The sequence below is a fragment of the Hyperolius riggenbachi genome, chromosome 9 (assembly GCF_040937935.1).
Source record: "Hyperolius riggenbachi isolate aHypRig1 chromosome 9, aHypRig1.pri, whole genome shotgun sequence".
In the NCBI taxonomy this organism is placed as follows: Eukaryota; Metazoa; Chordata; class Amphibia; order Anura; family Hyperoliidae; genus Hyperolius; species Hyperolius riggenbachi.
In genome coordinates, this window is record NC_090654.1 from 99574750 (window position 1) to 99599973 (window position 25224).

The 25224-nt window shown below is 44.4% G+C and overlaps 1 protein-coding gene across 1 annotated transcript in view; it reads right to left on the reverse strand.

The window, feature by feature from the left end:
- Positions 1-25224, reverse strand: part of LOC137533496 (uncharacterized) — a 132460-nt gene that overhangs the window by 82065 nt on the left and 25171 nt on the right. The window contains exons 6-10 of the mRNA XM_068254874.1: positions 23083-24775; positions 17351-17440; positions 14556-14726; positions 9048-9218; positions 3039-3203 (exon numbers count right to left, since the gene is read on the reverse strand). Of these exons, the coding sequence (XP_068110975.1) occupies positions 3039-3203; positions 9048-9218; positions 14556-14726; positions 17351-17440; positions 23083-24775 (2290 nt within the window). The remainder of the gene's footprint in view (positions 1-3038; positions 3204-9047; positions 9219-14555; positions 14727-17350; positions 17441-23082; positions 24776-25224) is intronic.

The window sequence follows — 25224 nt, forward strand, 5'->3', positions numbered from 1 at the left end:
GCTGGACCAATGGGAACTGGTAGAATCGTCAGCTGACCGGCTTGGTCAGCTGACTACCTTCTGGCTGTCATGAAAGTTCTGCCTCTTGGCTCGCGCGCGCGTCCTTCTGAACCTGTGTGGACTATCAGTCCCAGCCACACCAGACATGTTTTGCAAATCACCCGCCGCGATGGACGCGGAATCCGCCGCACCACTATCAAGGCATGCGGCGGTTCCTCCGCGTTCGGCCATATTACTGGATGTAGGCCTATGCGTGCAAACCGCCGCGTGGGACGCGGAATCAGCCGCCCTGTTCTGAGTACACGCGGCGGCTTTTCCGCGTTTTCTCACACCTACATAGGCTTTCAAGGGCCTCAATAGCTGAAGATCCTGACACCCTGCTAACATAGTAGCATATATAAGACCAAATTTGGAGGCAATATTATCACCTTAACATAAGGAAAGGAGTGAAAACTCCAGAGGAGAAGAAGAAATAAAGTATCAACAGCAAGAAAAAGAGAAAGGAGGAGAGAAGAAGAAGAGTAGTGCCAGTCCCCTAGTTTATTCTGGAAAATTCTGATTAATTTTTAGAAAAAAAAAATGAACAGTGTATGATGGATTGTTCTGTTTCTTCAAGCCTCATTTCCACTCAGTGCGCTTTTTATCAGTACATCAATGTTACAGATTGATAAGTGGACAGAAGCGCACAGATGGAAACAAACGCTGCCTAAAACACTACAATTAATCAAGAAAATTGTTTGCATTTAAAACATCTAAATCAAAAAGAAAAAATAAATCATATGGTGTATGTTGTTCACCTTTTAGACACAAGTGAGATTTCATCTTACTTCTTCTGCCTGTGCATTTGCAGTGCTTACTTTAGATTTTTTTTTTTTTTTTACTTTTGCAGCACATCCATGCTCGGGTCAGGCTTATGTTTTTAGAAAATGTGAAATAAACAAAACTGAATACTGTATAAGTTGTACTATTTCTTACCTAACACTGTACTAGGTTTGTCTCATGGTGGTGCCCTAATGCCTTTCAGTTTTGGGCTGCTAAGTTTTGCTCCAGGGACAGTATTTGTGTAGAGGCTGCACACAGGCCCCTATCTTGGTTATTTGCTGGCTGCTTCCATTACCTTCAACAAGGTAATAAACAGTGGCAGAGATTGTGTGCAGAGGTTGGACCAGAGGGCGCATATGGAACCCTCCTCCAGTTCTTCCACCTGGCTCTTTATTGGTGCTGACAATACCTGTATGGCCCAAACGCAATTCATTTTTCTCCTTAGTTTTCTCCTAGGAGATAATTTTTCAACTTTTCAGCACTTTGCAATTAATAAAAGTATCAAAAGGTAAGTAAAAAAGTACTGTCAACATTATTTTGATTATTGTCTTGCTTGCTGGTGGGTTAAAAGGCATTTTATAGACTGGTTTGAAATATCACATAGGAGAAAACTCAGGAGAAAAGGTGAATTGCATAAGCCCCTATGGGCCATATGCAATTCATTTTTTCACCTGAGTTTTCTACAAGGTGATATTTTCACAACTTGTAAATAAAATTACTTTTACACCCCCAGCAAGCAAACACATATACAAAATAATTTTGACAGTACTTTTTCACCTACTTTTTGGTACTTTTTCCATTGCAAAGTGCTATAAAGTTCATCTAAACTGAAGATAAAAATGATCTCCTAGGAGAACTCAGGAGAAAAAAATCAATTGCATATGGCCCTATGTGCATGGCAAGGAAATGAGCAGCGCTACTTAAAAACAGATAAGTGCCTACCTGCAAGAGAGTGCAAGCCCCAATTGTAGGGTAAAATACACACCTAGCATACACATGACCTGTCTACCACTGGAGGATGTTGGTTTCCTGTCAGGGCCCATTTTCACTTGTGCGGTGGGAATCGCGTGGTAAAAATTTGCATGCGGATATATGCACATTTTTCATGCAAATTTGCATACGATTTTGCATGGATGACGATGTATGTGAATTTAACCATGGCAGTGTCTGTGTGCTTTTCCATTGATTCCATGTGAAATAGTATGCGAATTTGCATGAATATTCGCATAACAAAACCGCATGCGAATTTCCTATTAAATACATTGTATGTGAACCGCATAGCGGTATGCGAATTCTTCGATTTTTCACGCGGACGAAAACGCTTAGAAATCCTGACAAGTGGAAACAGACTCCCATCCACTTGTATTGGCTATGCGAATTCGCATGCAGCAAACGCATGCGAATTCGCGATAGTGGAAACGGGCCCTCACAGCTTGCATGCAACTTGTAAAGTACTCGTCCCTCCCACTGCGGAGAAGTCATCCTCGATGGGAGGGGACCTAACACTAACTAAACCTAACCTATGCATATGCATAGCCTGGGTGCGCCACCAATTAAAATTGAAAATTGCACAATGGCACTATGTGTGCTGAATAAAGGTGGACATCACCAAACCATTCCTTTTCCTATGCTTACACCCCTCTCATACAGCAGCTACCCTTAGAAAGTCTGTCATGCAAATATTATTCACACTATGCTGTGGAGGGGGTGGTGGTTATAAGGACAGTTTATAATATGCACTGGGGCTCATAGCTCTATAGCCACACAACAGCTATTAAATGGTGTGTGTGTGTGTGTGTGTGTGTGTGTGTGTGTGTGTGTGTGTGTGTGTGTGTGTGTGTGTGTGTGTGTGTGTGTGTGTGTGTACGTGTGTGTGTGTGTGTGTGTGTACGTGTGTGTGTGTGTGTGTGTGTGTGTACGTGTGTGTGTGTGGACGTGTGTGTGTGTGTGGACGTGTGTGTGTGTGTGGATGTGTGTGTGTGTGTGTGTGTGTGTGGACGTGTGTGTGAGTGTGTGGATGTGTGTGTGTGTGTGTGTGTGTGTGTGTGTGGACGTGTGTGTGAGTGTGTGTGGACGTGGACGTGTGTGTGTGTGGGGGTGTGTGTGTCTATGGTACAGTGTTCTCTTCAAAGCATTACAACATACATCAGCACTAAGTAAATTAGCAATGAAAATCTATTAAGAAACATTGATTGCCTGGCTTTTGTTGTACGTACATTAATTCAATAAGGCTTGGGGACTTCAGTATGAGCTCCTTAATGTATCTGACTCCGGCACTTGTGATATAGTTGTGACACAATTCCAGACGAGTGAGGTTCTTGTTATTACTCAGCGGCATCAGCAATGGGAGATGCTCATCTCTCAGCAAAATACCCCGTAGCCTGGCAGAGGACAGAGAGGTTAGGCAGGGAACAGTCAGTATCTCATAATCATACACAAATTTCCAATCACACCATTGAGGACCATTGCCAATTGTAGCACATTTTTCTCTATGGCATGTTCTCCTATTTACAGTTGCCAAGCATTTGTTGTGAAACTGGGAGCAAAGCAGGGGAGTCATGGCATTAGGTGACAGCAGGTGATGGCTGGACTTTGAGGTGCAGTGGAAGCTGTGCTCTCCACTGCCTCTCTAATGGTAGTTCCCAGTGTGCTGTGACATCAGATCACATCAGATTTTCAAGCTACACAGTAGCAGAGAAAAAGCAGCTTCACAGAGTTATAAACCGTTTTACAGACGGTGGTGATTGAAATCTATGCCCTGTTTTGATTCCCTACCTGCCAGGGCATAGATGTCACTTTACCGCCGACGCACGTTCTTGCCACTTCCGACAATCTCGTCGCTCTCTGACCACCGCCGCTCACTCGCCCTACCTTATCACAGTGTAATCCCATTGTGACGTAATTGGAACCTTTTCATATTTTTTTCTGTTAACACCGATAGCTTTGTTTCTCGTTTTTTTCAGTTAAATGATCATTTATGACATTTTGTTTCTTTAACGAATAAATATGCTTTGATGAGCTTTAATACCGGTAAGCAGTTTTCCTCAGGTATCCTTTTGTTTTCCAAGACAACATTTTTGTCCTTGAACTGTGGTGCAAGCAATCATGATATATTAACCACTTCAGCCTACAGGACATTTTACCTTAACGCCAAAAGCCATTTTTACGGAAGCAGTGAAAAATGGCGCCAGGCGCGGGCGCTATAAAAATGGTGCCTCATTGAAAATCATTATTAAACAATAATTAGCGTTTTATAAAGTTAAAAAATGGCGCAGACCGTCAAAATGTTATTTATCGTTTTAAAACCTGCTTTTTTTGTCCTGCCTGAACGATATTTATCGTTTTAAGCCCTGCTTTGCTGCCATTTGGAAAATGTCTGGCCGCCGACTTTAATGTTTAATAACACAGCCCCTTAAAAGATAGAAACACCAACCAGGTTATGTTAAGAAGAAAATTGGGAACAAGAGGAAAAAAAATGTCAAAAAGACCTTATAGTTTTTGAGAAAATCGATTTTGAAATTCTCCTTCTGACCGTGGGAAAATTAAATGCCCGCCGACTTTAGCAGTTAATAGCAAAGCCCCCTTAAATGCTAGAAACACCAAATTTGATGGGAATATTAAGAAGAACAGTGGGAACAAGAGGACATTTTTTTTCAAAAAGACCTTATTCTTTTTGAGAAAATTGATTTTAAAAGTTCAAAGAAACCGATACATTTAAATACCGCCGGTCAAAGACAGAGTATGGGAAATATGTCCCAGCAGTTGATAGTAAAGGCCCCTTACATCCTAGCAACACCAAATTTGCAGGATATGTTAAAAAAATAGTGGGAAATAATATTTAAAATAAAATTAAACATTTTTAATTTTGGGGAATGTTCTGTCTGAGTGTGGGAAATCGGAAAAAAATGGCGTGGGGTCCCCCCTCCCGAGCCTCTGTAACCCCTTGTCCCCCATGCAGGCTGCGATAGCCAGAATGCGGAGCCCCGGCCGACTGGGGCTTCGCACCCTGAGCTATTCCAGCCCGCATGGTCCATGGTTTGGGGGGGCTCCGGGGGAGAGGGGCAGCCAAGCCTTCCCCTCTTCCCCCGAGCCCTTGTCCAATCCATGGACAAGGGGCTCTTCCCCACCTCCGGTGCCCCAGAAGGAGGTGGGGCGACGACTTTCGGGGGGGTTCATGGTGGCATCTGGAGTCCCCTTTAAGAAGGGAAACCCAGATGCATGCCCCCCTCCCAGGAGAAATGAGTATAGGGGTACAAATTACCCCTTACCCATTTCCATAAAGGGTTAAGTGAAATAAAAACGCAACCACAAGAAAAGTTTAATGTTCCTAATTAACCAGAAATACCTGTACCTTTAAGAAAAAGTTTCCAGCCTGCATGGGGGACAAGGGGTTACAGGGCCTCCAGAGGGGGGACCCCACATTGTTTTTTTTTTATTTGCTATCAACTTTTTTGTAATGTTCAGATGGTGGGAAATTAAAAAAAAAACGATGTGGGGTCCCCCCTCTGGAGGCTCTGTAACACCTTGTCCCCCATGCAGGCTGGGATAGCCAGAATGCGGAGCCCCGGCCAAATGGGGCTTTGCACCCTGAGCTATACCAGCCCGCATGGTCCATGGTATGGGGGGGGGGGGCTCTGGGGGCGAGGGGCAGTCAAGCCTTCCCCTCTCCCCCCGAGCCCTTGTCCAATCCCAGGAGGAGGTGGGGGCGACGACTCCCTGGGGGGGTTCATGGTGGCACCTGGGAGTCCCCTTTAAGAAGGGGACCCCAGATGCCCACCCCCCTCCCAGGAGAAATGAGTATAGGGGTGCAAAGTACCCCTTACCCATTTCCACAAAGGGTTAAATAAAATAAAAACACAACCACGAGCAAAGTATTTTAATATTCTTCGTTAACCAGAAATACTTACCTGTACCTTTAAAAGAAAAATTCCCAAGCCATTATCCTCGGTAATGATCCAGCGAATACAGTATCCTCCAATCTTGCGATCTTCTGTTACAGTTGATTGAAGATCTCCGTCACCCCCCACATAGCAGAGAATGCGTCCTGTGGGACACATAGCTGCAGGCTCCCACTGTCCTTCCCACCTCCTCACCTGTCACCTCACCTAGCCTGGCACCTAGCAGCACCCATGGGTGCTGCTAGGTGAGGTGTGACAGGTGCAGCCAGGTGGGGAGGAGAGCCGGGAACCAGTAGCTACGCATCCACACAGGATGCATTCTAAGCTATACAGAGCCGATTCATTTGATTCAATACAAAAAGAACCGGCTCATTCATGAGCCGGTTAGTATAGCTTAGAATGCGTCCAGTGAGCCGGTTCTTTTTGTATTGAATCGAATGAATCGGCTCAGAGCCGATTCATTCGATTCAATACAAAAAGAACCATCTCATTCGATTCAATACAAAAAGAACCGGCTCATTCATGAGCCGGTTAGTATAGCTTAGAATGTGTCCTGTTAAAGGTACAGGTAAGTATTTCTGGTTAATTAAGAATATTAAAATACTTTGCTCGTGGTTGTGTTTGTATTTTATTTAACCCTTTGTGGAAATGGGTAAGGGGTACTTTGCTCCCCTATACTCATTTCTCTTGGGAGGGGGGTGGGCATCTGGGGTCTCCTTCATAAAGGGGACTCCCAGATGCCGGCATGAACCCCCCCCCCCCCCACCCATATAGTTATAACCCCCTCCCCTATAGTTTAAATTATGTCCCTAGTACAATGTATAGCGCTGATATATTATTTGGAAATAAAGGTGTATTTTTTCTGTTTTGGGGTTTTTTTTGGTGTGTCCCCTGTCAATTGCAGGTCCATATTCTGATATAACAGTAATCTACCCTCATGACATACATATTTTTTTAAAAAGGTGAGTCCCTAAGGCAACTATTTTTTTGCTACATGTTTGCTTAGTTACAAGGGTGGGGGGTGGGGGCTTTGGAAGGGATTCATGTTATTATTTATTTTATTGGTGTGTGGTGTCTGCAACTTACCTTTCCACCACTAGATGGCACTAGAAACACTATCCTGATTTACCAGGAATTGTTTCATTTTTTTTTTCATTTTATTATTTATTTTTTTACACTTTTGGTTCTTTCGTTTTTAGGAATTAACATGGCCCCCTGATCGTGGTCATATCCATTCATTACAGGCACTACGATTGCTTCGGGGAAGCCTTGCTTCCCTTCCCCAACCACCGACACGGAAGTAAAGCTGGGAACGAGTGGCGGTTGTGCACCTGACGATTAAACACTGGAATTGTATACGCGTCCAGTTAGACTTAAGCGGTGCCTATCTGGACGACTATACTCGTCCATCCAGGCTGAAGTGGTTAAGTGAAATGCTTGCTTACTTGTTCTTACAGTGCTTCTGTTATTTCCAAACTCCTATAAGTAGAGATGTCCAGAGCCAGATCATCCTCAAGGCAACTAAGGCAGGTGCCTGGCGACTGGAGGTAGACCAGGGGCCTGGTTGATGCTACTCCCCTGCACATATTACCAAAAAAAGCCAGGTGGCCATCAGGGAAGGGCGCAAGTTGCTATTGTGCCATTTTAATTTGATATGTCTCTGGTGATGTCATTTATATGACTAGAGAGAGTGTTTCATTTCTGCAGCTGATATCTCGTAAAGGACTTTTAAAAATAAAAATGGTATAGAAGGTGTTGTTTCTATGTATGCCCCATTCAATGATATGTCCTTAAATCATCCTTTAATGGGCTACATACTTATACTTTTCAAAACTATGTTAAAATAAGCCACTGATCAATGCATTACTGATTTTACTCCCATTTTAGGAAACTAGCATGTCATTCAGCATCTCTGCTTGAAAAGCGAGCTAAAATGTGCTTCTTCACAAGTCCTCTTTGGCCAACTAATATCCTATGCTGGTGAAAAAGGGGTTGATTCACAAAACGTATCTCACGTATTATCTCCCCATACTGAATAACCAATGAATTATCACTTCTATCCAGGGCCGGTTCTAGACTTTTTGGTGCCTGAGGCAAACTTGTGAGGATGCCCCCCACCCCTCCCGATTTGGAATGATGGCACGGCACCCAACAATTCACTTTGCTTCATTTAATATTCTCACATGACATGCTGCAGCTCAACACTATAGCACACTGGCTGGCTGAGTTTGTGACAAACTGCTCACCCTCAGCCAGTAAGCTATCCTTCATTCATCCTCAGTCAGGACAGCAGTGCCACCTCCTCCCTTCTGCTGTGCAAGTCAAATGAAACACTGCTGTTCTCCTGCCTCCCCCCTCATCACTCACTGTCAGACTCCCCACAGAGCACAACAAGCTGCTTTTCCCCAATGATGACCTCTACACCTCACTCTCCTCTCGCTTCTCCTCCTGCTCTGTCTGCATGCAGTTAGTGTAAACACAGCACAAACATGCTGCCCCTGATGCAAATGTTTCACCTTGCTTCATGAGAGAACCGGCCCTGCTCCTATCTGACCATACTCATGATTAATCTCTCCTTATCTGACCTTATTCATGACTTACATCTCTTTATGCAGTTATCTCATGAATTAGCTTTCCTTAAAGTGGCCATACATCAGGCGACTTGGTGGTTGATCGACCATCCGATTCCATTATTATAATCAAATCGGATGAAAATAATCAAATTGGATGAAAATCGGTGCCGCCAAGTGCATGCCCGATCGACAATGCGACCAATTTCGGGCCGAATTTGGTCGCATTAATCGGTCAGACATGCTGCAAGATGTCGGGCAGTCGTAGAAGGTGGAGTGCGCATTGGTAATGGAGAGCAATATCGGGACAGAGAGCACAGCGGAGTGAGAAGCATGTGACTCGCCGTCCAGCAATGGGAGAGACACAAGGGATCTGTCTTCCATTTTAGGCCTCCTGGTCTCCAAAAGCTATAGCGGTATCAGTCAACAGCTGTGGTAGCCAGGACGCCGAAGGGGAAGACAGATCCCGTTGCCGGACAGTGAGTCACTTACCACTAGCTCTCCTCTCTCTGTCTGCATAGGCCGTGCTTCTTACCCCTCCAGGCAGCGACCCGGCTCCGCTGCCCCTAAAACGGCAATGGTAGTAATAGTAGAAGTACTAATTTCAATAATTAACTGGATTAGGTATTATGTTTAGAAAATGTTACCCTATTTACTAAAATTATTTGTTCAAAATAAAATACTAGGAGTAATAAATGCTGGATATTCACCTCAGCCCTACAACCTCTACAGTTCTGTATACTGATGATTCACTTACAGCAAGTTCTCTACTATGCATGTTGGACTGGACAGTGCTTCCATCAGGTCACCAAAGTGAGGACCGATCAGTTCATTGAAAGATATGTCCAGTGTCTTCAGAGATGTGTTATTTCTTATGGCCGATGCCAGGTGGGGGCAGGAGCTGTCGCTCAGCCTTGTGCTCTGCAAACTGGAAGAAAGGAACAGACTGAACAAAAAAAGCAGGTGGGATTACATAAAAATCTCTTATTGTAGCTATAGACTAATCAATTGCTGAACAACTATTCTCTTGGAGAGATTCAGTGTTGAGTGTATTAAATATTCCTTTACTCTTTTGCAGCCCTAATTAGAGGTGGGACGAATCCACAATATCTCAAACCTCTCAAAATCTCAAATCTCACAAATCCTGTAGGCAGCTAGGTAAAGGTGCCTTCAGTATAGGTAGCTAGGTATAGATGCCTTCAGTATAGGTAGTTAGGAAAAGGTGCCTTCAGTATAGGTAGCTAGGTATAGATGCCTTCAGTATAGGTAGCTAGGAATAGGTGCCTCCCTTCAGTATAGGTAGCATGGTATAGGTGCCTTCATTATAGGTAGCTAGGTATAGGTGCCTTCAGTTCAGGTAGCTAGGTATAGGTGCCTTCAGTAAAGGTAGCTAGGTATAGGTGTCTACAGTATAGATAGCTAGCTATAGGTGCCTTCAGTATAGGTAGCTAGGTATAGGTGCCTTCAGTATAGGTAGCTAGGTATAGGTGCCTTCAGTATAGGTAGCTAGATATAGGTGCCTTCAGTATACAGTGGGATGCGAACGTTTGAGCAACCTTGTTAATCGTAATGATTTTCCTGTATAAATCGTTGGTTGTTACGATAAAAAATGTCAGTAAAATATATCATATAGGAGACACACACAGTGATATTTGAGAAGTGAAATGAAGTTTATTGGATTTATAGAAAATGTGCAATAATTGTTTAAACAAAATTAGGCAGGTGCATAAATTTGTGTCATTTTATTGATTCCAAAACCTTTAGAACTAATTATTGGAACTCAAATTGGCTTGGTAAGCTCAGTGACCCCTGACCTACATAGACAGGTGAATCCAATTATGAGACAGAGTATTAAAGGGGTTCAATTGTAAGTTCCCATCCTCTTTTAATTTTCTCTAAAGAGTAGCAACATGGGGGTCTCAAAACAACTCTCAAATGACCTGAATACAAAGATTGTTCACCATCATGGTTTAGTGGAAGGATACAGAAAGCTGCCTCAGATATTTCAGCTGTCACTTTCCACATTTAGGAACGTATTGAGGAAATGGAAGACCACAGGCTCAGTTCAAGTTAAGGTTTGAAGGGGCAGCCCAAGAAAAATCTCGCATAGGCAGTAGTGATGAATGGTAAAAACAGTCAGAGTCATCCCACAGACCAGCACCAAAGACCTACAACATAATTTTGCTGCAGATGGAGTCACTGTGCATCGTTCAACCATTCCGCGCACTTTACACAAGGAGATGTTGTATGCGAGAGTGATGCAGAGGAAGCACTCTGCCCACAGCACAAATAGAGCCGCTTGAGGTGAGGTATGCTAAAGCACATTTGGACAAGCCAGCTTTATTTTGGAATAAGGTGCTGTGGAGTGATGAAACTAGTATTGAGTTATTTGGGCATTATGCATGGAGGAAAAAGAACACAGCATTCCAAGATAAAACACCTGCTACCTACAGTAAAATATGGTGGTGGTTCCATCATGCTGTGGGGCTGTGTGGCCAGTGCAGGGACTGGGAATCTTGTCAAAGTTGAGGGATGCGGGATGCATGGATTCCACTCAGTAGCAGCAGATTCTGGAGACCAATGTCCAGGAATCAGTGACAAAGCTGAAGCTGTGCCGTGGTTTGATCTTTAAACAAGACAATGACCCTAAACACTGCTCAAAATCCACTAAGGCATTCATGCAGAGGAACAAGTTCTATGTTCTAAGAAAAAGACACCGAGAGCCCAATATGGTGTAGTATGCTCAGGACAATAGTGAATAATGTAATGTGAGAAGGTTATACTGACAAACAAGGGTTACCGCTGAGGCAACCACTGTGAATGCAGGTGAGGAGATTAGACCTGTCCTCACTCAGGGTTAAAGGGAAGGTTCAGGGAGGGTGGGTAAAAAATAAAAATCAATTTCCACTTACCTGGGGCTTCCTCCAGCCCGTGGCAGGCAGGAGGTGCCCTCGCCGCCGCTCCGCAGGCTCCCGGTGGTCTCCGGTGGCCGACCCGACCTGGCCAGGCCGGCTGCCAGGTCGGGCTCTTCTGCGCTCCAAGGCCCGGAACTTCTGCGTCCCACGCCGGTGCGCTGACGTCATCGGACGTCCTCCGGGCTCTACTGCGCATGCGCAGTAGTTCTGCGCCTGCACAGTAGAGCCCGGAGGACGTCCGATGACGTCAGAGCGCCGGCGTGGGACGCAGAAGTTCCGGGCCTTGGAGCGCAGAAGAGCCCGACCTGGCAGCCGGCCTGGCCAGGTCGGGTCGGCCACCGGGAGCCTGCGGAGTGGCGGCGAGGGCACCTCCTGCCTGCCACGGGCTGGAGGAAGCCCCAGGTAAGTGGAAATTGATTTTTATTTTTTACCCACCCTCCCTGAACCTTCCCTTTAAGAAGTCGCTCTCCGTAGATAGAAGAAAGGTAGGGGTGGGTCCCCCTTCCACCAAGGATGGACACTATAATGACTTTGGTGAACAGAGGCGCCAGCAGAATAAAAACAATAATTAAAAGTTTTAAAATATGCTGGGGAGGCAGTGGTGGACTTACCTCCAAAAGCAGACTAGACTACTTGTCTGACATAAATAAACACTTTATTATTACCCCAATAGATGCAATCGCGTTTCGCAGGACCAAGCCCGCTTTATCAGGCAATAAAACAATGGACAAAACAGTAGCTCTCAGGTAGCACATATATAGCGCCTCTGTGTCCCAGAGGCGCTATATGTGCTACCTGAGAGCTACTGTTTTGTCCCCTGTTTTATTGCCTGATGAAGCGGGCTTGGTCCTGCGAAATGCGTTGCATCTATTGGGGTACTAATAAAGTGTTTATTTATGTCAGACAAGTAGTCTAGTCTGCTTTCGGAGGTAAGTCCACCACTGCCTCCCCAGCATATTTTAAAACTTTTAATTATTGTTTTTATTCTGCTGGCGCCTCTGTTCATCAAAGTTCTATGTTCTGGAATGGCCATCTCAGTCCCCAGACCTAAATATAATTGAAAATATGTGGTGTGAGTTAAAGAGAGCTGTCCATGCTAGGAAGCCATCAAACCTGAATGAACTACAGATGTTTTGTAAAGAGGAATGGTCCATAATACCTTCAACCAGAATCCAGACCTTCATTGTAACCTACAGGAAGCATTTAGAGGCTATAATTTCTGCAAAAGGAGGATCTACTAAATATTGATTTCATTTCTTTTTTTTGTGGTGCCCAAATGTATGCACCTGCCTAATTTTGTTTAAACAATTATTGCACACTATCTGTAAACCCAATAAACTTCATTTCACTTCTCAAATATCACTGTGTGTGTCTCCTATATGATATATTTAACTGATATTTTTTATTGCAACAACCAACAATTTATACAGGAAAATCATGCCGATTAACAAGGTTGCCCAAACTTTCGCATCCCACTGTAGGTAGCTAGGTAAAGGTGCCTTACCACTGTAGGTAGCTAGGTAAACGTAAAGGTGCCTTCCAGCGGAGGAGGTTAGGGGGGGTGGTTGGCTGGCTAGCGAAAGAGAGCGGCGGGATGCAGCGGAATGCAGCAGTTGCGCGGGGACGCAGCATCGGGATTCAGCTGATTCGGCTAGCAGTAAATGGCACCGGGATTCGATTCCATGAATCTTCAATCTTTTAGGGAGTATAGCTTCCCCAGTATAGGGAGAATAATTACCCCAGTATAGGGAGTATAGTTACCCCAGTATAGGGAGTATAGCTGCATTAGTATAGCTGCCCCAGCATAGAGAGTATAGTTACCCCAGTATAGGGAGTATAGCTTCCCCAGTATAGTTACCCCAGTATAGGTAGTAGATGCCCCAGTATAGCTAGTATAGTTGCCCCAGTATGGGGCTTATAGTTGCCCCAGTATAGGCAGTTACCCCCCTGCTGTGAACAAGCAGGAAGCAGCTTCCTGTAACAGCGATGTATATTGCAGTTACCAGGGGAACCGCTGTCCTGCTTCCTGCTTGTTCACAGCAGCCGGGAGACGCGCTGCTGTGAATGAAAAACACAGGCATGGAGGACAGGGAAAAATCAGCGCAATATGAAAGAGGAAGCGGCCGCCAGCTAAGGTATCAGTAGTGGCAGCCGCGGGGGGAGGGATAGCGAGAGGCCTGCGGCCCAGCCAGAAACTGCCCACGGACCGGCAGTGGGCGCGGTGGTTGGGGACCCCTGTTTTACAAGATTCGAGGGATTCATGGATTCAACGGATTTGTCTTCCCACCTCTAACTCTAATCAATGTTTTCTAAATATTTCTAATTAGTACAGATCAGGTTTTTATGGGTCAAATTTGAGCCCTGGACAGGTTCTGGAGAAGAAGTAAGATGGACGTCTACAGGGATTTCTACAGCTAGATAAACAGCTTTCTTTTTGCCATTTTTTGTAATTTGATTGCTGTGCAGATTTACCATTGGGTTAAAGGATACCACAACCGAATGGTTGTGGTAAAATTGATTGCTGCACTGTGTAGGGGGTGATGAGCGCATACCTGCATTTCCTCCCGCCCCCCTCCGTCTGCCGCCGTTCATACGTTATACACTCCGGTGTGCGGCGACTTGCTTGACCTCTGCCCCGGACATACTGCGCCCTGTGTGCGCAGTATGTCCTTCCCCCTTCGCTTCTGGCCGGCGCATAGTGCCAGGCTCAGAAGCACGCTGTCCCCTTTTTGCTGCGATGCGCTCCATTACACCGAGCGTCACATGCTAATCATGTGACGCTCGGTGTGATGGAGCGCACACGCAGCAAAAAGGGGACAGCGTGCTTCTGAGCCTGGCACTATGCGCAGGCCAGAAGCGAAGGGGGAAGGACATACTGCGCACACAGGGCGCAGTATGTCCGGGGCAGAGGTCAAGCAAGTCGCCGCACACCGGAGTGTATAACGTATGAACGGCGGCAGACGGAGGGGGGCGGGAGGAAATGCAGGTATGCGCTCATCACCCCCTACACAGTGCAGGAATCAATTTTACCACAACCATTCGGTTGTGGTATCCTTTAAACATAGACTGTCACATACCCCCTTCTTAGTGAGGCAAATTAAAACACACAGAGCTATGGTTTGCAATCCCTTTTAAAACAAAATAAGACTATGAGATTTCAGGAAAATCTTATTTAGGATTAGAACTAGAATACAAAGGTTTGCTTTAATAGTAAATTGTCATGCAGTTTATTGAAATATTAATCAATTTGTGTAGATTCAGTTCAGCAGCATTGCATTTCCATTTGGGCACATGTATGAAAGAACTACTAACCCATCTAATGTCAGCCCATATTCATCTGCTATACTTACTGCAACGCCTCTAGTTTGCAGGTTGGACTGGACAGGGCCGTCATGAGGTCACAGAAGTGAGGGCCTTCCATACTGTTATAATCCAGGTATAGTATTCTTAAGGATTGATTATTGCTTATTGCAGACCCTAAATAGGAGCAAGCCAGGTCTGTTAGCCCAATGCCGGACAACCTACCAATAAAACAGAGTATAATACAGAGGTGAGTGGCAAACCATTGTCCACAATTTCTTATGAGTTAAAGTGAATGGGAACCGCATTTTAAAAAATGAGACAGACAGATACTTACCCAAGGTGAGGGAAGGCTCTGGGTCCTATAGAGCCCTCCCGCTCCTCTCCTGGTCCCCTCGTTCCAGTGCTGGCTCGCCTGGTAGCGGTATTTGACTAAATTAGTCAAATACTGCTTTACCCGGCCGGCTTCAGAAGTCTTCAGGGAGCCCGAGTGCTCCTGAAGAAGGGCGGCCCTGTACTGCACCTGCACAAGCACGCTCTCTTGCACGCTCACGTGTGTGCAGTATGGAGCCGCATGTCTTCGGTAGGACACGGCTCCCGAAGACTTCCAAATACCCTTTTGGCGGGGGATTGAAATGGGGGGAGCCAGCACAGGATAGAGAGTACCAAGAGAGGCGACGGAAGGCTCTATACAACCCAGAGCCTTCCCTCTCCTTAGGTAAGTATTTGCTTCATTTTTTAAAAAATGCGGTTCCCATTCACTTTAAGCATATGTAGCTTAACAGTTTTGCTCTGTCTGAACATAAAAAAGTATTAAACTTTCCTTTATATACAGCAGAGACCGTGGAGTAACTACAATTCATGCCCCCTCACGCACCCCCAGTGGAACTTTGATGGAGCCCTCTAATGTTCACACACTTTACCTTGCTTCCCTTGACGGCCTTGGGGCCCATCTCACAAGGGTCATAAAACAAGTGTGGCCATCATGATCTTCACACCCATAACAGGTGTAGCCACAAAAACACCTGATCTGAAGTATAGTCCCCTGTATCGGAGGAAGGGAAGGTTAGTAGTTGGGCCTCCCCACAGCTCTGGGCCTCCCGCTTTTGCAGGAGCTGCTCCCCTCTAGTTATGCCCCTAAGCTAAATACTATTATTGATTCATCGGGGCAGTTCAGCAACCTGTGGGAATTAGCCTTTTTATCACTTTAGATTTAATAAGTTCATTTATGTTTTAAAAATAATTTGTAAAGGCCAGATTCTAGCATGGAGTGCAGTTTTCTCCAGCCCACAACAGATCAAGGCAAGGGACACTGCCGCAATAAAGCCTCAAAGCAGGAAACCAGGCTTGGAGGTCCATGAGATATACTATTACTAACTGGTTAGGGAGTCTAAGGTTTGTTTAGCCAGAAGATACACTATAGAATGAAAACAATATACTGTAGAAATAACGAGGTATAACTGTTCTTAGCGTTGCAAACTTACAGCTTTCCAATGGGAAGGTGTTGATAATATAACATCAGATTTATAGGAAACAAGTTCCTCTAACATGAAAATTATTGCCCTTGTCAGAGGTGAGAGGAAACTTTTTTTTTTTTTGTAAAACAAGATTTATTGGCTCAAAGACATCAAAAAGGAATAATAATAATATAACAACCAGAAATATGGCAATAAGTATGTACAGTATCATTACATGGCAAATATACATCATAATGTAGATGTCAACCAGTAAAAACAATAAAAATAAATAAATAAACGGAATCCAAAGATGGTGGATGCCTATTAGGAACAAGAGCCATTCATAAAGAAATATGCAGAGGGGAGAAAACCCCAAAGAAAGAACAGAAAATGAAAAAAGATGAGCAGAGAGAGAGAAGTCAGTAGAGATAAGAAGAACGCTGCTGGGGTAGATGAGTCAACCAAAGACCACAACAAGCTGGAAGATTATCAAAGGCTGGTGAGAGCATTCAAAAGCATAAACATCCTGCAAGGGAGGCAAACCCCTAGATCTCACATAAATAAATAGTGATGAGAATTTTTATTGGGGGGGTTCAACTGTAACTGTGTCTTATAGTCCAAATGCAGGCCATTCCTGACTTGTGAACACTTGCCAATACGAACATCCAGCCTGCCGCAATGTCGGGACTCCCTGTACTGTGGCCATGCAGAAGAGGACACAGGGGGACAAATGGAGGACACAGGGGGACACAAAGGGGCATAGAGGAGGACACAAGGAGGACAAAGGTGGACACATGTAGGACACAGGAGGCACAAAGAGGCATGAGGTACAGAGGGAGCATAATCCACAAGATGCCCCTTCACTATGGATGCACCAGGTTTAGTATATATATATATATATATATATATATATATATATATGTGTGTGTGTGTGTGTGTGTGTGTGTGTGTGTGTGTGTGTGTGTGTGTGTGTGTGTGTGTGTGTGTGTGTATTTCCCCTGGTTTTTGTCCTCTAAACCTAGGTGCGTCTTATGGTCAGGAGCGTCTTATATTCTGAAAAAAAATGGTAGTAAGAATCTTATAGTTCCTCTCTTGAGCATGCTTAGAAAGTGAAGACTTTTGGGTGAGGATCAGAGATTTTGACCACTTCTGTTACAAAAGATGTCCATTAAGATCATCCTACCACTTAGTATGTATTATATCAAGAGAGCTAGGTGAGAGGTCAATCAAGAGGTGAGAGAGAACTTGAGCCACTATCCCATTTTTCTGATAAAATAAAACAAATTTTATTTCTAAGATCATGTTACTAGTACTAAAGCTGTGATAGATTTAAAACAAATTATGCATCAGAATAAACTCGTATAGCCTGGTGTGAGAGGACAACTTACCACAGCGTATGGATCCTGCACTCAGGATGAGTTAATGCGGAACATATTACCTGGACTCCATCATTACCAATCATGCGGTTGTCAGTGACTCTGTTAAGAATGAATACAATAATTTACTTAAAAAGCACACAAAAAGTTTAGGTCTTTAAAAAAGTTTGCCTGGATGCTTAACTTTTGGCTTCAGTTGGTTTTGAGTCCCACACCTGCAACAAGCAGGCAGCCAGTAGACTCAGACCAGAGTCAAAGCATTTGATATGCATGCTCATTCTCGGCCAGTGACTTAAAGGACTTCCGATGCGAGGGGGATTATACAGATTTCAATCACCTGGGACTTCTTCCAGCCCCTAACAGCCATCTCAGTCCTTCACCGCAGCCCACATCCTCCTCGTTGTCCCGCTGGCCACAATCTGTTTAATCCCCCTAGCATCGGAAATCCTTTAAAGTATAAATAAAAAGTACTAGTAAGGAAAAAAGTGTCCAAAGCAGATACTCACCTCAGTAGAGGGAAGCCTCCGGATAATCCAGTGGCTTCCCTTGCCCCCTTCAAGCTCGCTGTTCCAGCGTTAGGACCCTCTGAACCTATCTGACAAGTGCTTTTCGAACAGGTTCGCACCCGTTTGAGCTACTGCACAGGCATGGGCCGTCAGTTCACCTGCGCAGTGCGGCCATGCTTGTTCACAGATTAGAGCACGTCTGCAAACTTTTAGAGGATCCTGGGCAGCAGCAGTGGTCTAGAGCCTAGGTTCTCAACGTGTGGTACATGTACCCCAGGGGGTACTTCTGATGGTTCCAGGGGTTACTCGGGCTTGATATACTTAGCCAAGAATAACACATTTAGAGTTTTAGAAAATTATAATTCTTATTTAAACACCAAATTAGTATTTTAGCTAATTTAAAGCAATAGTAAATGCTTGGAAATTGTTTAGAACCAATTATCATGTACAACGATTAAGGCCGCTTTCACAGTGCGACGTTAAAGTCGCATGTTAGAAAAAGTTTTAACGTGGACTAACGCACAGCAATATTAAGTCTGTGCAACATTCACAGTGCACACGTTGCTTTTGTGTGGTACATGTAGCATTATTAGGAAGTGCTGCATGCTGTGCGTTATGCACGTTAACTGCGGTGGACTGTTTGCACATGCTCAGTAATGACCTGGAAGCATACTTTTCATTGCCTGTATGCCCTACTGTATGCAACAATAACAGGGCATAGAGTTGGGTTGTGACATTTTTGGGACGTTGCGTTGTTTGCGTTGCGACTTTAACGTTGCATCAAAACGCAAGGTCCCACTGTGAAAGAAGCCTAAATATATATTTGTCAAGGGATACTCGTGATAATGGTTACTATGCTAAGGGGTACTTGGTGAGTACAGGGTTTTAAAAGGGGTACATACCAATAAAATGTTGAGATACACTGGATACACTGGTCTAGAGGATTATGTGGGAACCCTCTGCAGTGTTCCCCAACCCTGTCCTCAAGGCCCACCAACAGTGCATGTTTTGTGGAGATCCACAGAGGTAGTTTATCAGCTCTGCTGAGAGTGAGAAACTAATTACCTCACCTGTGAATGTATGTGGTTTTCTGCAAAACATGTACTGTTGCCAGGCCTTGAGGACAGTGTTGGGGAACTGTGCTCTAGAGGATCCAGAAGCTTCCCTCTTCCCAGTTAAGTATCCTGTTTTTTTTTCTTTTACTGAACTCACAGGTTTGCTTTAAGAGACTGTGCATCAGCACATAAGTCAGGCAACTGGCATATAATATCTCAGCTTTAGTTTGATTGTCCAAAACCAAGTTTAGTCTTATACAATACCTATGGTCTCAACCTTCACTTTTTAGAAATTAACATATTTGTAATTTTTTATCTTTTTTTTTTTTTTGTACTAGTTTACATCTATTTTCAGCTTTAAGTTTTGCCAGTCTGATTACCTTTTTACAATTTTTATTACAATCTTTATATTTCTTTAATGCAGATTCAGTTCCCCCATCATTTTCAGTCCCATCAATGACTCCCTTTTATACTTAATCATGTCTAAGATGATTTATTAATCCATAGGGACCTTTTAACCATCTTAGCGGTATGGACGAGCTCAGCTCGTCCATCACCGCCGATGGCTGCCGCTCAGGCCCTGCTGGGCCGATTTTGACGAAATAAAGAGCAGCACACGCAGCCGGCACTTTGCCAGCCGCGTGTGCTGCCCGATCGCCGCCACTCTGCGGCGATCCGCCGCGAGCAGCGGCGAAAGAGGGTCCCCCCAGCCGCCTGAGCCCTGCGCAGCCGGAACAAATAGTTCCGGCCAGCGCTGAGGGCTGGATCGGAGGCGGCGGACGTCAGGACGTCGGCTGACGTCCATGACGTCACTCCGCTCATCGCCATGGCGACAGGAGAAGCCAAACACGGAAGGCTGCTCATTGCGGCCTTCCGTGTTAATTTTGGCCGCCGGAGGCGATCGGAAGAACGCCTCCGGAGCGCCATCTAGTGGGCTTTCATGCAGCCAACTTTCAGTTGGCTGCATGAAATAGTTTTTTTTTTATTTACAAAAAACCCTCATGCAGCCGCCCTGGCGATCTTAATAGAACGCCAGGGTGGTTAAATGCCTACAAATGTGGTTTGTATAAGGTGTACAGATATTACAATGCTCATTAAGAATCTGTTTAAAGGTTACTTTTGGTGTCCTTTTCCTATTGTTTGCTATCCCAGTCTACCATTGACCTACTCAACACATGGCTCTTATAAAATGCATGCTTTTTGTTATTCCGTTGCTCAGAACAGGGACAAGGTCCTCCAGCATCCAAGGCTGAGACACCAAAATGCGCCCCTCCATCCCTCCCACCCCAGGCATCACACTCTGATTGCTATTAGACTTAAGCTCAACACACACCATACAATCTTGGTTGTACAGATTTACCAAATCTTTGTAGTATAAGGGCCAACAGATTGAAAATACCTTGAATGATTGATTGGATAAGCTCTTATACTACATGAAAGTGGTAAGATTGAACAACCAAGATTGTATGGTGTGTGTTGAGCCTAAGAGGCACCCCAGGGCCCCTGACCTCCCCAACACCTTAATCTTTAGTTATCTGGAATGCAGTCACTGCCATGTATCCCCTTTTCTTATTCCTCTCTGCTTCAAACATAATAGGGGAATGATATCTATGTGTGTGAGTTGTGCTCCCACTCCTACACTATGCCCTGAGGCTGGAGCCTCTCTTGCCTCTGCCTTGGCCCTGCCCTGCCCTTGCTAAAAGAAATGTTAAATACCAGGTCAAATGCTGCCATATTGTCAGGCCCGGATTTACATCACTGGAACCTATAGGCACAGATGTCCTGGCACCCTAGACTTTGCCCTCCATGAACTTACAAACCCCAGCAAACCGCACTGCAAATGTGCTGGCTGTCCCAGCTGTCACTTCTCCCTTACTTCCGTTGCCCATTATAGGTAGTTACAGGTGTCCCTTAGCATTAGGTAGCCAGAGGTACCCTCAGTATTAAGTAGCTAGCGGTGCCCCGACTGAAGGGAGATCTCCTCAATGGAATGCAGGGTGAGTAACCTCTCATTTATACTATGCTCGGGACTCTGCATAGGGAAAGAGACATTAGGGGAGGGAAGTGAGACGCCTTTCCATCATCAGGTGCCTGTAGGCATGTGCCTACAGTGCCTTGTGGTAAATCCGGCCCTGCATATTGTGAGTGCTATCTCCAAGTGTCTCTAAACCTTCACATGTGGCAAACTGCCTGGTCTACTTGAAATGACCAAATCCAGCAGATTATTTACTAAGGTTTGTTCAGCTGCCACCTCTGCTTAATAATTATTCTGTAGAATCAATACAAATGGATGAAAGCATGGAATGATTTTTAAGAACATTAAATAAGATGGATGCATTTCGATTCATGTGGATTAGATTTAGATTGAAATGCTTTTATTTCTTTTAAAGGGAACCCCAGGTGAGAGACATATGGAGTCTGACAGATGTATTTGCTTTTAGCAAATGCACATTGCCTGGCTGTCCTGCTGATCCCCTGCCTCTAATATTTTTAGCCATAGTCCCTGAACAAGCATATGCAGATCAGATGTTTCTAACAACAATCTGAGAAGATTAGCTGCATACTTGTTTCTGGTGTGTGATTAAGACGCTGCTGACCAAAAATATGAGCACAGGATGCCAGGCAACTGTTATTGTTTAAAAGGAAGTAATTATGATAGCCTCCATATGCTCTCTAGATTGTAAGCTCGCAAGGGCAGGGACCTCCTCCTAGTGTTTCTCATACTGATGTAATTCAGCATCGGCACATGTACCAACTACACATTAACTATGTATGCACTTGTAATTTAATGCCATGACTGTACATTGTGATGCCTTGTATGTCTTATGTATAGTTGTTCCCCATTATTTGTTTTGGTCTATTTACAGCGCTACAGAAGATGTTGGCGCTATAAACAGTAAATAAAAAATAATACCGTATATACTCGCATATAAGCCGACCCGCATATAAGCCGACCCCCCCCCCCCCCCCACACACACACACACACACACACACACTTTTACCTAAAAAAAATAGTAAAAATGATTGACCCCCATATAAGCCGGGGGTAGGAAATGCTGGCCGCCTTATTCCCCTAGTGTGTCCCAGTATAGCTAGTATAGTTCCCAGTATAGCCAGTATAGTGCCCCAGTATAGCTAGTATAATGCCCAGTATAGCTAGTATAGTGCCCAGTATAGCTAGTAAAGTGCCCCAGTATAGCTAGTATAGTGCCCAGTATAGCTAGTATAATGCCCCAGTATAGCTAGTATAGTGCCCAGTATCGCTAGTAAAGTGCCCCAGTATAGCTAGTATAGTGCCCCAGTATAGCTAGTATAGTGCCCAGTATAGCTAGTATAATGCCCCAGTATAGCTAGTATAGTGCCCAGTATCACTAGTAAAGTGCCCCAGTATCGCTAGTAAAGTGCCCCAGTATAACTAGTATAGTGCCCAGTATAGCTAGTATAGTGCCCCAGTATAGCTTGCATAGTGCTCGGTATAGCTAGTATAGTGCCCAGTATAGCTAGTATAGTGCCCAGTATCGCTAGTAAAGAGCCCCAGTATAGCTAGTATAGTGCCCAGTATAGCTAGTATAGTGCCCCAGTATAGCTAGTATAGTGCCCCAGTATCGCTAGTATAGTGCCCCAGTATAGCTAGTATAGTGCCCCAGTATTGCTAGGTAGTGCCCCCCGCCTCCCATCTCCACCGCGGCCGTCGCTGCTTTTACCTGAGGCGGCGCCGCTTCTTCTATTCCCCTCCTGTCTGGCTCTGTAATTCACAGCAGGGGCTGCTGTGATAAGGCAGGAAGCAGTAGAGAGCGCGACTTCCTGTAGCGGCGGTTACTATGGGAACCGCTCTCCCTCTGCTGCAGCCGCCGTGAAGAGCGCTGCTGTGAATTACGGAGCCGGACAGGAGGGGAATAGAAGAAGCGGCGCCGGGTAAGGTAAATGCAGCGGTAGCGGCGGCCACTGGGGGGTTGGTGGATGACCAGGCGGGGGGGGGGGGGCGCGGACCTCCACCACATGACTCGCATACAAGCCGACCCCCAACTTTTGACCCACTTTTTGGGGGTCAAAAATTTGGCTTGTATGCGAGTATATACGGTAACAATAATAATATGCTCTAACGTTGGATTCCTTTTAGTGCTGGGAGTTAAAACATTTACTTGATCAAAGAGAGAAATAAAAATAAGCATTTTGCTTGTACCTGAGGGAACACAACGTGTGCAGAGAAGGACCAAGTTTCTCCATGTGTTCAATCTGAAGATTACACATACTAAGGGACAGTTCCTCCGTCTCTCTGCAGGATTCAAGCACAAAAGCCAACAAAGTGCAGTCCAGTGGTGTCAGATGGACACTGTAAAAGTTAAATTGTCTACCAGATCCAAGGCACTCTAAAGCAAAATCTTTATCCTTCATCTCAAAGAGTATAAAAAACACATTTAGAAACGTTCTGCTTATATCATCATCTGTCTCCAAGGTTTGGACATATTTTTGGATCCAAGTTGCAGTATCTCTGGCTGTATCGGAGGACAAGTCACCCACATAAGGCTCTAAAACTGATCTAGTAGAAATATCCGAGAGGCCACATAGAAACGAGAGGAAGAGCTGAGCCCGGTTATCTTTATGTGACGTGGCTTCTTCAAGCGATTCGTGTAGTTTTTCAGGAGAATAATTTATGTAATGAACTAAGGCTGCAAAAAACTCCTGGGTGATGGGATGTATAAAGGAATAGGACTTGGGAGAGCTTTGGGACTCCTTCATAAAACATGACAGTGCTGTTGATGTGCTGTCTACCTTATGTAAAGACAAGGTTTGCTTATCAAATCTGGTGATGCGCTTCATGACACCATATTCTGCCATCCACCCAATAGAAGTCAACAGATTCCGAGCAGTAGCTTTATCTACATTTTGCATGGAAAGGATATTGGCAACTAAAGACACAAAGAGTTCCGTTAATGTCCTTGGAAGTGACAACATTTTTTGTTCATCACTTGTTGGTTGGGATGTGAAGCAAGCTGACAGAACTGTACATATGATCCAGCAGTATGATGGGATATAACAGAAAGCGTAGAGTACGCTGTTTTGCCTTACATAGCTAAATGCTTTATCCGATAAGATTTTGTTTTTAAAGAATTTTTCAAAATACGTCTGCTTGTCTTTGGTTAAGAACCCAATGATCTCCAATATTCTCTTGAATACACTGATGTCCATTGCAGCTAATCTATCTGGTCGGCTAGTTAGAAGCACAGAACAACCCTTAAGTAAAGACTGCCTCACCAAACTAACCACAATTGTCCCAGTACTTGCTTCCTTTGTTATGGCACTACACAACCTTTTTGCTTTAAAGTCGATTCCATGAATGCTTTCATCTAAGCCATCAAAGATAAAGAGCAGCTTTTTGGGATCTTGTAAAATGTCTCCCAGTTTATCCTCTAGATATGGATATTCTTGAAGGATCATTGACTTGACGCTGATATTATCAATCCTGTTGAGATCCTGGAATCTGAAGAAAAAAATGAAAGCAAATCTTTGCCAAAGTTTGCCATTCACCCATTTGCAAACAAACTTCTGGAGCAGTGTGGTCTTCCCGATTCCTGGCACACCAGTTACCATCGCTGCATGTGGTACACATTTTAGATGACTGGTCCAGCAGAACAATCTTTTAGGAGAAATGTATGCCACATCGTTTTGTCTGCCTTGTAAGAAATGTTCATGTTTTATTACTGTATCAATAAGCTTGTGCTGTGATCTACGGTGAAAGGGGCGGACAGATGAAATGATCATATCCATGTATCGGTCAGGAACGTAGTTGTGTTGGTTCTCTTCTGCAGATTCTGTGGTCCTGTCCTTTGCTATAGTCTTCTCTAGCAGACAATTCTTGTGCTGCTCCTGCATTTCTGCCAAAGCAAATTGGAATAATTGTGAAAACAACAAAAAAGGAGACATTTGTAACATTGGTACTGATTCTATAAACTTTTCTCCTGAGTTGTCTCATAGGAGATGTTTTTTCATCTGATCTACAAAAACCTATTCTCAGCACTGAGCAACTGATAAACTGTTAAAAAGTAGGCAAGAAAAGTAGCATTAAACTCAAAGTTTTAAGTAATAGTGTATTTTATTTTTAGGTTTGAAAACATCTGGAGAATAGTTTATTCATCAATATTATGGTATACAAAGCTCAGTCTACCTTCCAAACTGTTATAATTTTAAAGATGTTTATACACTGCATAATTTTTGGGAGACGGGTAAGCTATGTCTTCCCAATAGTGATTATATGTAGTTGGTCTCCCCCTTGCAGCAGTAGATATTTGAGATGTAAAGGAAGCCAGAGGAGGGGTGAAAAAAT